The sequence below is a fragment of the Tetrahymena thermophila genome, assembly GCF_000189635.1.
Source record: "Tetrahymena thermophila SB210 genomic scaffold scf_8254803, whole genome shotgun sequence".
In the NCBI taxonomy this organism is placed as follows: domain Eukaryota; phylum Ciliophora; class Oligohymenophorea; order Hymenostomatida; family Tetrahymenidae; genus Tetrahymena; species Tetrahymena thermophila.
The window spans coordinates 848,533-861,833 of NW_002476559.1; the positions used below are offsets into that span (position 1 = coordinate 848,533).

At 22.3% G+C, this 13,301-nt stretch overlaps 4 protein-coding genes across 4 annotated transcripts in view; 2 read left to right on the forward strand and 2 right to left on the reverse strand. All coding sequences in view use genetic code 6, as the record gives it.

The window, feature by feature from the left end:
* Positions 1-1,180: 1,180 nt before the first annotated feature.
* TTHERM_00009880 (surface protein) lies at positions 1,181-5,103 on the forward strand (the record flags this gene model as incomplete). Its single annotated transcript, XM_001008172.2, has 2 exons — positions 1,181-1,800; positions 1,917-5,103. The coding sequence occupies 2 exons, from the start codon at positions 1,181-1,183 to the stop codon at positions 5,101-5,103; spliced, it is 3,807 nt and encodes a 1,268-aa protein (XP_001008172.2).
* Positions 5,104-5,865: 762 nt separating this feature from the next.
* Positions 5,866-8,788, forward strand: TTHERM_00009890 (transmembrane protein, putative). The gene is made up of 3 exons (XM_001008173.2): positions 5,866-7,401; positions 7,670-8,056; positions 8,123-8,788. The coding sequence occupies exons 1-3, from the start codon at positions 5,941-5,943 to the stop codon at positions 8,621-8,623; spliced, it is 2,349 nt and encodes a 782-aa protein (XP_001008173.2). The 5' UTR covers positions 5,866-5,940; the 3' UTR covers positions 8,624-8,788.
* A 25-nt stretch (positions 8,789-8,813) lies between these two features.
* On the reverse strand, positions 8,814-9,603 carry TTHERM_000009919 (hypothetical protein; the record flags this gene model as incomplete). Its single annotated transcript, XM_012795653.1, has 3 exons — positions 8,814-8,889; positions 9,146-9,274; positions 9,533-9,603. The coding sequence occupies 3 exons, from the start codon at positions 9,601-9,603 to the stop codon at positions 8,814-8,816; spliced, it is 276 nt and encodes a 91-aa protein (XP_012651107.1).
* Positions 9,604-13,257: 3,654 nt separating this feature from the next.
* Positions 13,258-13,301, reverse strand: part of TTHERM_00009920 (hypothetical protein) — a gene marked incomplete at both ends in the record, with an annotated part of 444 nt that continues 400 nt past the window's right edge. The window contains one exon of the mRNA XM_001008176.3: positions 13,258-13,301. This exon is cut by the window's right edge and continues 400 nt beyond it. Within this exon, the coding sequence (XP_001008176.3) occupies positions 13,258-13,301 (44 nt within the window).

Sequence of the window (13,301 nt, forward strand, 5' to 3'; positions counted from 1 at the left end):
AATAAACATAGGTATTGAAAAAATTGCATATTTTTACGTTGATTGAGTTTTTTTTATTTAAAATTAAAATGAATTTTATTTTAAGTTAATTTTTTTAAATCATACAGATATTTTTCCCTAGTAACTCGTGGTAATGAGATACTATTTGATTTTTAAATATAAAAAAAATTTTTTAATTTGTAATGCTTTTCAAAAAACAATCCTTATGGAAGAGAACCTCATATAAATTTTTACTAATTTTATTATAATAACTCATTGTAATTTTATTAAAAAAGCATATTATTAATTAATTTCTTGAGCTTAATTAATTTTATCTGCTCTAAATATATTTGGTATAACAATCAACTTCAATTTATATGATAACATAAATATTTTTATTAAATTCTCAATAATATAAATAGATATTTGGTTTTAGTAAATTTAAATATCTTTTTTTATCAATCAAAACACTATAATTTTGTTTAATTTAAAATGCTTCTTTTTAGTGTAAGGTTTAATATATAATTTATTTTATTTATGAATTTATGTTATGTTGTATAATCCGTCTAACTTAATCTGCTATAAATATTTATTTAAAAAGTTATTTCTGGATAAGAAAAATTTTATTTCGTTCAAATACAAATATAAAGAAAGAAATTTATTAAAGAAATAATTGAAATTTGTATTAATACAATTACTAGAAAACTAACAAATTGGCTTTTATTAAAATATGATATGATTAATATTGCAATACTTTTTAATAGATTAGAACCTCTAAAAATCAGAAAGTATTCTCTGTTTAATAAATTTATATGAATAGTATTCAAGTTACTTAGTAATATTTAGTAAAAAAAATAATGTGCTGGATTGAGTTGATACTTAGTTCTATTCAGCTTGTAGAAAATTTAATTGTAATCAAATATTTATCAATTGGCTCAAGATAAGTGGTATTAATAATATATGTAAATTTACATTTTTTAAACAATTTATTTATAGAATTATTGTTTGTTTATTTATTTACATATTTTTGAATTGCTGTTATAGGAAGAAAACTAGATGGTAATTACAATTTATTAATGCTATAAAGACTTATCTCAATTTAAATAGGAGATAGGATAAGCAATTTATGTATTTTATTAATATAAGCAAAAATTGTAAATAAGAAATAAGTAAAATAAAAGTAAAGATAGAATCAATAGAAATGAGTCTAAAGAATCTCAGTATAATTTTATATTTTTAAATTTTAGTTTAGATATCGCTTTAGATAGATTGTCTGATATAAAACTCCATACTCAATGTGCCTTCTACAGGTTGCAATCTTCCCTTTGTATAAAATTAAATTACTTAAGTAGATTAGATCATTTTAAATGGCTAGTTGACTATTAGTAGATACGCTAGTTTGCAGTATAAGACTTTGGTAGTTAATAATGGAGCAGCTATGAATTTGAAATCGAATTATGAGTAAATTAAAATTGAAGACATAGGAACAGACAGTTGCAGCTTAAGCGCCCTTAAACCAGTAACTATGAGTCTATCATCTTAATCTCAGAATCTTGTTTATGATATCTACTCTATTTCTAATAGTAATTAGCTAACTTTAAGAGATTTGCCATTGGGATTATTTCATGGCGTAAAAATATTAATTTCTTCTCTATCAGGTCTTACAGAATATGCTATGGTTGATAAGATAGTTGATCAAGTCGTGTATCTATAAAATCCTCTATCAAATAATCATTTAAGCTGGTAGGTTGCAGGAACATCTCTACAAACATATTATCCGAAATTAATAGTCATTGATGAATAAAGGATCATCTTTAAAAGGTAATAAATTACAATATGTAGCTCTTTCTAAGCTTTTTTTTCAACCTAAAAGACATATTTCATAAATTTATTAAAATAATTTTATTTTTAATTCAAAATATTTTTTATTTAAATAGCGCATGTTTAAGAATAATTCCCTAAAAGCCTCAAGATAGTTTAAAAAATTCTGGAATTCTTTTTTAAGACATGAAAGGTCTTTCTTATGAGAATTAAGATCAAAGTAATATAGTAGAACTTGCTCAGTCAATATTTTTAAACTCAGATAACTTTAAAAACCAATTCTTTTCCATTACAGGAAAAATAAGCAATATACTAATAATTGGAGTTAATTAACTTACTATTAATGATCAAACTTAGTTTTCAGGTATATAATATATTAGTATGTACAGGATGCACTAATCTTCACTTAATATTAATGCTCTACCTACAACTCCCAAACCGACTATACTAGATTCATGGTATTCAAATGATTGCTAAGCTACATTGACTTTAAATAATATAAACGCTTCTTACAAGTTACAAAACTCAAATTTTTTAAATTCTCAATTAACAGTCTCCAACGCACAACCTTACGATCTATTAATACTCAGTAATCGCTTACTTAATTTTATTTTCAGCACAAGTAATAGCTATATCAATAACTTAACCATTTAAGCTAACTAAATAGCAGGTAAGGAACTAAACTTGCAAAATGTTTAATATAATTAAGCTAATATTTAATAAAATTATTTTGATGGTACAGGATTAAAATATGCTATTCTTCTAACTGAATTATCTGTGCTTTAATAATACTAAGCATTTCTCTCATTAGAATTAGATGGAAATGTTTTCTCAAATTTTGAATATCATGGCTATGATTTAATTACTACTTCACTTCAAAGTAATGGTTATTAAGAAACAGTTTTGAGGCCTTCTTAGTTCTACTACGAAGTCACTTTAAAAATTAACCTATATAACCTTTTACCAAATAGTTAACAAAAAGTCATTTTTTTACCCTCTTTAAGTCTTTGGTATTAAGACAATTCGAGTAATGACCCTTACTTTGTTCTCCCTCTTGATGATTCCTTTTATCATAATACAAGGTTTATTAGAATATCTCCTTTAACCAATATAATTTATCACAAACCTTTATACTTCTTTTAGTATTACTTAGCTATTGTTTAATTTGATATTGGATAAGCTACTGGCTATTACATGGATACATAAACCTAAGAATTCAAGCAAACTTGGTAAATAGGTACTTCTTATTACTTGCTTGAAAATACAATATATAAGGCTTACTTTAAATCAACCCTTAATAATTAGCTTTAAGCTGCTCCTTAGCAACTCAATTTTGTTATATATTAAGGAAATACAAATACTTTTAATTCTATCCCACAAATTAAGATTTATTTTAAGGCATCAACCCCAATTTAAGTAATAAGTGTTAAGATAAACGGAATATCTGTAGCATCTCCTAAATATGTTTAAATAGATCCTATAGATGGATGCTTAAATATTTACCCATAATCAAATATGAACTAAGCAGATATATCTATTAATATTTCAATAACTAATTGCCAAGATGGATATGTTTTATCAAACTAACAATGTGTTTCTAACTGTCCAAATGGATAGTATCCACTAAATTCTATCTGTTTAGATGGACAATAAAAAAATGGATATTATTTTTAAAACAATTAATACTTGCCATGTTTAGGAGGAGCAAATAATTAATGTAAAACTTGTACAACTTCAAATGACTGCTAAAGCTGCTTCCTTTCCCAATTTTCATAGGCTAATTTATGCTATGCTAACCAGTACTAATAGTTTAATACCGGAGGGAATTTTCAAAATTGTATTCAAAATTGCTAATCTTGCTAAAATCAATAAACTTGTTCTGTATGTGTTGATGGATACGTTTTAAGCTAAGATCAAAAATCCTGTAATCTTTGCCCATAAGGAAATTTTATCAAAGACTATTAATGTATTCCATGCCCTTCTAATTTTAATTGTGCAGATTGTTTCTCTTAATATGGAGGATCGTGTAGATCATGCAAACCTGGGTTTACTTTAGTCTAAGGGTTTTGTTAATAAACATGCATTCAAGGTTAGTACCTTGATAATAATGGCATATGCTAACCTTGTGATCCTACCTGCTTAGAATGCTCAGGGAGTGGAAAAACTAATTGCACTAGATGCTCAAAAGGAAAAACTTTAAATGTATAGCTCTAATCTCAAACATGTGAACAAATTACATGCACAAACCTTTAATTTTAAAATAACAATAATGTATGTCAAAACTGTTTTGATTAAGCAAATCAAAATGGGTGCTTTGATGCTTATCCTAATTCTATTATTTGTGGTCCTGGTTAGTATGCTCAATAAAATGTATCTGGGTGCTAGACTTGTGATGCAAGCTGTAAAACATGCTTGTATTAATCTACGAACTGTATTTAATGTAATTAAGACTATATTTTTGTTTCTGGAAACAATGGTTAGTGTTAAAAGTGTTAGGATGGTTTTTATGCCCCTCTAAATGAGAAAACTTGCATTAGTTGTAATAGTCCATGTAAAACTTGCTCTGGGTCGAGTGGCAACTGTTTAACATGTTTAGATGGTTTTTATTTTGATAACAACAGCTAATAATGTGGTAAGTGTGATTTGTCTTGCTCAAAGTGCTAAGGATCTTCAACAAATTGCACTGAATGTTAAAGTGGTTAATTTTTGAGCAATGGGAAATGCATAAAATGTGATGTAAGTTGTAAGGAATGTATGAATACTTCAACTTATTGTACTAAATGCCCTTAAAATAAATATGTATCATCAAACCAATGCTTGAGCGAATGTCCAGCAGGCTAATATGCTGATTCTTAGCTAGGAATATGTTAAGATTGTGAAAAATCTAAATGCAAAGAGTGCTAAGGATCAAAATACTTTTGCACCTAATGTAATTAAAACTTATTCATTTAAGAAGGAACATGTGTCGCAACTTGCTCTGAAGGATATATTTTATTAAATATGTAATGTATAAAATAAAGTGATACAAGAAACGAATTGGAACCCGGTGCTTTAGTTGGTATAGTGTTTAGTTGCTTTGTATTTTTGATATTAGTTATAATGGCTCTAAGTTACTTTTATAAAAAGAGATAATACAAATCAGTTATTTAAATAGACCCAAATTAAGACAATTTTAAGAATAATGGTGTTTTTACCAATAACTAATTATATACATAGTAAGATATTGAAACAAAAAATTAGTTAGATGAAAAAAAAAATTAGAAGGAAGCAATAGAATAAACAGAAGTTAAAGTAATAAATTGATGGATTGATTTATATTAATGCAAAGTATGTTAAAACCATAAAAATAAAATTTATTTTTGATTATAAGATAAAAAAAAGTTTTAATAGGAGTAAGAAAGATATAAATAAATAAATATAAAAACTAAAATAAGGTTATAAAAAAATCATTTTTCAATATCTTATTTAAAAATTTAAGTTTAAAATATACACATAAATTTTGAAACAATTGAATGTTTTTAGTTGATTGAAATTTTTAAATTTCAAATGGATATAATTACAAAAAAAATTATTTATTATTTTTATATGTATAAAAAATAAATCAATTATCAGTATAATTTTAGTCATTCATTCATTAATATATAGTTTTCAAAATATTTGTTAAAAAATATAACAAAATATGATTAATTTTATTTAACTAAATTGCCTAATATTTTGTTATTTTAATCTTCAAAGTTAAATAATAACATGCAGATGATGAATATTGCTAATAACTTTAAAAGAAGTAAGTATTAGTACAATCTATTTTGTTTATTTTTGCTCTTTTATTTATTTATTGATTTATGGAATGTATTCGTATTTATAATATGTCAAAATTAATACTGTTTACCAAAGATATGGAGGGATAATTAAGAAATACTTGATATTTACTTGATCAATCAATTAATTATTTGCTTTCTTATTAAAGCTAATGCTTAAATAATTGAAATATTTCAATCAAAAATTTTCAACGCAACAAAATTATATATCAATTATATTTTAAATATAGTCTTAAAAATTAATATTTGGTTTAGAAAGTTAGTTCTTGTAAAACAAGATTAGAACAAATTTAATATTAAGTTTGTTATAAAAATTTAAAATATGTAAGTATGTGATACAGATAGGGGAATATCTTGCTATTCTTTCTTTATAGCTGCAATAGTCTAGCTAATTATAACTATATATTTTTCAATTCTTTGTGTAAAGGCAATGTAGATCTATAGTTTAACTTCTTATAAATATCCATTGATATCTAATATACATCTACTCAAGGTAATTACTCTATTGTCCATTTTAGCAGTGGACGTGGCAGGGCTCTCTTTAGCTTTCGAAAGATCCTAGAATGATTCTATTGATGTAAGCGAATTACTAAATAGTATTATCTCAATTATAAGCGAATTTGTTTGTATTATTCTGCTCAGAAAAGAGTTTTTGATATTGAAATTAACTTCTGGATATCTGAGATCATACATCTCAATAAGTTTCTTTATCTACACAATAGCTATGATGATCAATGCATTTAACAGCAGGTAAACTTAATTTGGATTGTCTTCTGATTAAATAGTATATATCGTATGCTTAATTCTGAAGTTTCTCTTGACAGCTGAAGTTTTTGTATTTAAGTCTGACTTCATCAAAAATAAAAATTGTGTTGAGTAAGAAGAAAATGCTTACAATTTTACCTAAAATGAATTAAATTAAAACAGTGATGATCTCTATTTTAACTTGTAAGTTTAACACATGGAGATTGATTCAGGGAAAGATGGAAATAAATAATCGAATGGTGATTTTTAAATAATATATTAAGAAGAAATTGACAATACTAGCTCTTAAATTTTCCACTCTAAGAATCATCAAAGCATATAAAATTTCAATTAGCAAAATTAATATTTAAGCCCTCAACAAAATCTTAAAGGAGAAAATAATATGAATAATAGATAAATTTGTTAATTTAGATCAACAGGGAAAAAAAATTATTACTAAGATGATTTGCTGTGTCCTACTCACTTGAACTTTAAAAATAATATTGATAATTCAGATATGAAAACATCTTAATAACTCTCTGATTAGAATCCTCCTCATGCAAAGTGTAGCAAATTGAGTGTACCTTTAAGCATAAATAATAAATCTTAGGTATCTAAAAATGAATTTGATGGGAAGGGTAAGAGAAATTCCTAAACTAGTAATAGTACAGAGTTTATACAAATTAGTCATTTATTTATAAAAGAAATTTATAATTCAAATGGAGTAATTATGATTAAAATTTTAATAACTTATATAAATGGTCAGTAAGAAGAGTTACACAAAACTTTGCAAGAATTCTAACAAATAGTGACATTTATTAGAAATTTTTTCAAGCAGCAAGATCCCGATTTAATTGAAGTAGAATAAATGAATTCAAATTAGAAGATAAATAATTATTAAGAATAAGAAACACTGATGAGAAAATTAGAAAAAATTATGAATCTTATAATTATTAATAATTTTCATACAAATTCCAACATAAGCAGCTTTTTTAAGATAAGAGATTATAATCGCTCATCTTCTTTTAATGCTAATTGCGTAATTTAATTTCTAATTGAGTATTATTCAAAGTTAAGCCAAATCACTTTTTTATATTTAACTTTGATAATCAATTTTTCTTAAACAATCATTAAATTGGCTATTAATTTTTAATAGCTAATTAAATCAATTATTTAAAGGCTCAATATTATTTTTTTAGTTTTTTTCATCTTAATAATTTTAAAAAAAATCTATTTTAAAAAAGTTTTTAAATATTTTAGTAAAAGAAATCTTTAAATTAAATAAACTAATTTTTTATTAAAAATAGCAAGAAGAACAAGTATTTAGCTCTTTTAGCAATTACTGCTACTCAGAATAGGAAAATAAATTAGATAATTAAGCAATAAGGGACTAAAAAAGCTGTTAAGAAAACTAGAGATCTGCAAATCAACTTACTTTTGAAAATAGATTGACAGGAGGTAGTAAAATGACAAATAATTAGGAAAAATAAAATTACTTTAGTGATTATAATCAAAGTCATGATGAATATAATGATAGATTGAGTTAATAAGTTTCTATTAGTATTGGATCTGTAGCAAGTTCAATCAATGATGACTCTTAAGAATTGAAAGTAAACCAAGAAACTAATGATAAAGATTTAATAATAAAAGTAAAATAAATAACAACTCAATTTATTCAAAAAGAAGATTATACAGTAAATTTAAAATTTTTTTCTTTATATCATTTACTAATATATTTTATTATAAATAATAAAATCAAGAAATACATAATTAAATTGCAATATTTTACGAACAAACAAGTTAAAGATCTTACAATGGAAACAAGATATAAGGATATACTTACAATACACAATACAGTATTTTATATATAATAAAGTCCTTATTTAAATATTAACGAATTAAAAAATCATATTAGATCAAAGAGTAACTGCCTAAAATTGAGATTCCTGATTTACCATTTAAGGAAAGAAAATTAGATATTTTCAAGAGTAAAACAGATTCAGACATTATTGATTTCAGGAAAAAGACTCTTCCATCATATTTTGAAACTATTTTAAATAATAAATAAATTAGGTAATTAGATTTTATCAAAAAGACATTTTTTTTCTGAGAATTATCAATTTAACAAATTTAATAAATACGCATAAACTAATGTAAATAAATATATATATACTAAATATATAATTTGTATAAAATAAATCTAATTACAATTTAATTTATCAATTTCAAAATAAATTTATGTAAATTTTAAATAAATATGAATAAATTTTTAAGTTAAAAATATTCCTTAAATTAATAAATAAAATAAAATTAGTGGAATAATAAGATAAAAAATAAATCAAATAAAAGCTATCAAATAAATTCAAAGATTTTTTTTATTTTATATTCATTTTTATAGTTTAAAATATCACAATCCAAAACAAATAAACTGTTTTTACTCAAGCTTAAGTGTCAAATTGAGAGATTAATGCTCTTTACTAAACCAGAACATAAGCCTAATGCACCCATTGCACCAATTTAATTACGACTTTTTAAAAATTGAAGTAAAAATATATCATTAAATAGTTAATTAGAAGGAAAATATTAAGAAAAAATATGAAATAATAAGATTAATTAATAGTAAAAGCAAAAGTTGAAAAAATAAAATGATGAGTTAAATTAGCAAAGAAAGAACGAAAAAAAAGCAAGCACAATAAAATGAAAAAGAAAAAAGAGCTAAATTGTTTTAAATTAGTTTTTATAATTATAAATATCACAATCCAAAACAAATAAATTGTTTTTACCGAAGATTAAGTGTTAAATTTGAGAGATTAATGCACTTTGTTAAACAAGAACCTAAGCCTGATGCACCTTCGTCACCAATTTAATTAATTTAATTGGAAATATAATAAGTAAATTTATTTAACTCATTTCTTTTTAAATATTGAAGAAAAAATATATCATTAAAAAGTTAATTAGAAAAATAAAATGAAGAAAAAATATGAAATAATAAGATTAATTAATAGTAAAAGTAAAAGTTGAAAAAAATAAAATAATGAGTTAAATTAGCAAAGAAAGAACAAAAAAAAAAGCAAGCACAGTAAAAAGAAAAAGAAAAAAGAGCTTATTTGTTTTAAATTAGTTTTTATAATTAAAAATATCATAATCCAAAACAAATAATATATTTTTACTCAAGGTTAAGTGTCAAATTTGAGAGATTAATGCACTTTGCTAAACCAATACCTAAGCCTGATGCACCCATTGTACCAATTTAACTGACACTTTTTAAATATTGAAGAAAAAATATATCATTAAATAGTTAATTAGAAGGAAAAAATTAAGAAAAAATATGAAATAATAACATTAATCAGTAATAAAATCAAAAATTGAAAAAAATAAAATGATGAGTTAAATTAGCATAGTAAGAACAAAAAAAAGCAATCATAGTAAAAAGAAAAATAAAAAAGAGCTTTATTATTTTAAATTAGTTTTTAAAAATTAAAAATGTCACAATCCAAAACAAATAATCTGTTTTTACCTGAGATCAAGCGTCAAATTTGAGAGATTAATGCACTATGCCAAACCAGAACCTAAGCCTGATGCACCTTCATCACCAATTTATAAAAAATAAATAAATATTGGGAAAAACTAAAAATAAATAAATATTGAGGAAAACCTCCAGAAACCATAAAATCTAAAATATTTTCACTTGCAAAATAGCAAGTCTATCAAGAAATCACTAAAATTAGGTGAAAGTCATTAAATTTCAAAATAAAAAAATGGGGGGTGGGGGGGGGTTCATAAATTATCGGCTACATTTATTCCGGAAAGTATACAAGCAAATGTAAATCTGATTTTTTGCAAAACTCTTTATTTTTGGGTTCGTAAAATTTAAGAATATAAGGTACATATTATTTCAAATTTTACATTTTGAGAGTTTAAAACTTTCTAAAAACTCAAAAATAAAGCATTTTAAAGCTAATTTAGCTTTATTTATTATGTTATTAATATATATAACATTTGCCTTTTGCAAATTAAATAGGCATTTCACTCTAGTAAATTAGAAGGAAAAAATGATGAAAAAATATGTTTAATATGACTAATTAATAATTTATAAAATTAACAAAGAATGGAAAAAAAAGAAATCATAATAAAAAGAAAAAGGAAAATAAATCAAATAAATTAAAAGAACTTTAATTTTTTAAATTAACTGTTTTACTTAAAAATATTATAACCCAAAACTAATAAACTGCTTTTATTAAGTGTAAGTTTTAATAGCAAAAAGTGAAGAAAAAATATTAAATAATAAAAAATGAATGATAAATAATTAAAAATTAAATTAAATAGCTATTAAATTGTAGTTTTAATAAAAATCAATAAATAATGATGATAACTTCTATAACAAAAATTATTTATTTAAATAAATTGAAAGTTAAATAAATAAAAAATATTAATAATTATAAAAATAACATTTATTAATAAAATATACTTTAGATCAATATGGAGAACCTAATGAGATAAAAGCGAAGAGCTTAAAAACTTTTTTTTTTAATTTATATAAATTTAAAGGATATTAATGATAAAAATAATAATTACTTCTTCTAATTAGTAATATTCTTTAATCTATTATATCATTTATTATTTATTTCAAAAATTTTGAAAAGCAATTTATGGAATTTAATTAAAATTATAAATGTAAAAGAACAAATAAATTATATAAATTAATTATCAAATATTAATTTATAAATTTGGTTTTATGTAGCGATATCACATAAAAATTAATTTAACATTCATTATTTAATCATAATATTTGTATTTAAAATATTTAATATAGTAGGAATTAGAGATGGCCAGTTAGTTAGTCATATTTGAAAAAATTCTAGTAATTAATTAATGTTCGAATATCTTTTTGAAAACATCATAATTATTTTTTAAAAAAAAGAAAGTTTATGATTTTTGTTTATACTTGAATTTACTTTAATTGTTGTAAAATATAAAATTGTTTTTAAAAAATATATGTAATCCAACAATTAAGTAAAAAATCCTTTAAAATTGTTAAAAGTAAATAGCTTTTATTTGATTGATTTTTTTATTCATTCTAAATATAAAATGCAAAATCTAAATCAGTTTTAACTACAGCTATTTATTTATTGTTAAAATAAATATTTAAATAAACTAAATAAATAAATAAATATATTATTACTTAAATTAATTAAAATGAACCAACAAAAAATCATTAAAAACTGTAATTATTTTATATCCAAAAATAGGTTTCAATGCTAATTAACAACATGTGCAAGATTAATTTTATTTTTTTTAAAGAATTTTAGAATACTTAAGATAATTATTTTAAATAAAATTTAAATTATACTTTAATTATTTGAATCATATTGGATAAATAACTTAAATAATAGCTTTCTAATAATTCTAAATTAGTTAATTTATCAATTTTTTAAATCATAAATTTATTTCATATTTCTAACTAATGCTTAATTTAACTAATTTCATAAACAATAAATCTAAAAACCATTTATGAATTATTTATGCTTAAAATTGATTTATAGATAAATTTGAAAAATAAAAAAAAATAAATTAATATGATTTTTAAATTTATCAAACAAAATAGTTAATCTTTTTTTAATTAATAATTTTTAATATTTTTAATATACCTTAAAAGTTAATATTCTTAAGCTGAACTTAACAACTTAACAACTTAACAACTTAACAACTTAAGAACAGCTATATTATAAAATTTTCATGATACCATGGCATTTTAGCGGCTGATAATTTTATTCAATACTGCAAATATATATTTTTTATTACTATAATTCAATCATATTTTTTTAACATGTAAATACCATCATAAATGTAAATTATAAGTTCTCCTGTATTTAGCTGGAAAATATTCATTCCATCATTCCACTAATTTAATTTTCCTTCATCTTATTCTATATACTCTTAAATGTTGAATAATTCTATAGATTTGCATTTTTTATTTAAAATGTAAAAAACTCTATGTTCAATATCATAATGATCACGTTCTATGATAATATTACTAAATAAAATATTGTTTGATATTCTATTCTAGTTGTTTATTAGAAATATTTTATTTTCATAATTATCATTTTATAAATCGCTGTTGCATTTTAATATTACCTCATTTAGTTTGTTAATTTTTTTTATTTCAAACTTTTTTTTTCTATCAAATTATATGATCTGACTTTTGCTGCTAACAGTAAAGATATCTCCTTTATTATAAGAAGAAGCTTTATACAAATTAAAATCGCTTTTGTGCATATTTATGAATTTGAATTTGAATTTGATCAAATCAAATGAATAAAAGGTTAAAAATGTATCATAAACTTTATTTTCAAATAGCAGGATAAATTCTTTGGTTTCACTATTATAATGAGAGTATAAACCAACGGTATACTTTGAAAAGCGAACTGACTCTTTTATTATTTAATTTTTATTAAAATCAAAAATCCCAAAATATTTTTTTTCATTTTCTAAATAAATAATTGGCAAGTATATATTCCCATGAGAGTCTGATTCAAATTTAGAAAACGCTTAAAATAGTATTTAAAGTTGCTAAATATCATTTATGTCTGAATTTTATTGCTTTACAGGTAAAATTATGTTTATACTATAGCAATCATTTAAACGGCGAATAAATATAAGCTCAGATTTATTATTATTAAAATGAAATTATTCAATATTGTTTGGATACATTTTCCATCTATCATCATATTTAACTTCAAAACTAAAGTTTTAAATTTTATTTATTGTTTAATTCTTTGCAAGTTTATAAACAGCAAAATGAGTAGCCCACTCATAAACGATAAATTATGAGTTTTATTGTTAAGGTATTTCTTCTTATGATATCTCTAATTTTTTAAGATAAAAAGATTTTTATTCATTAGATGTAATTAATCCCAAGTGAAGTTTCAGTTGTTCGTA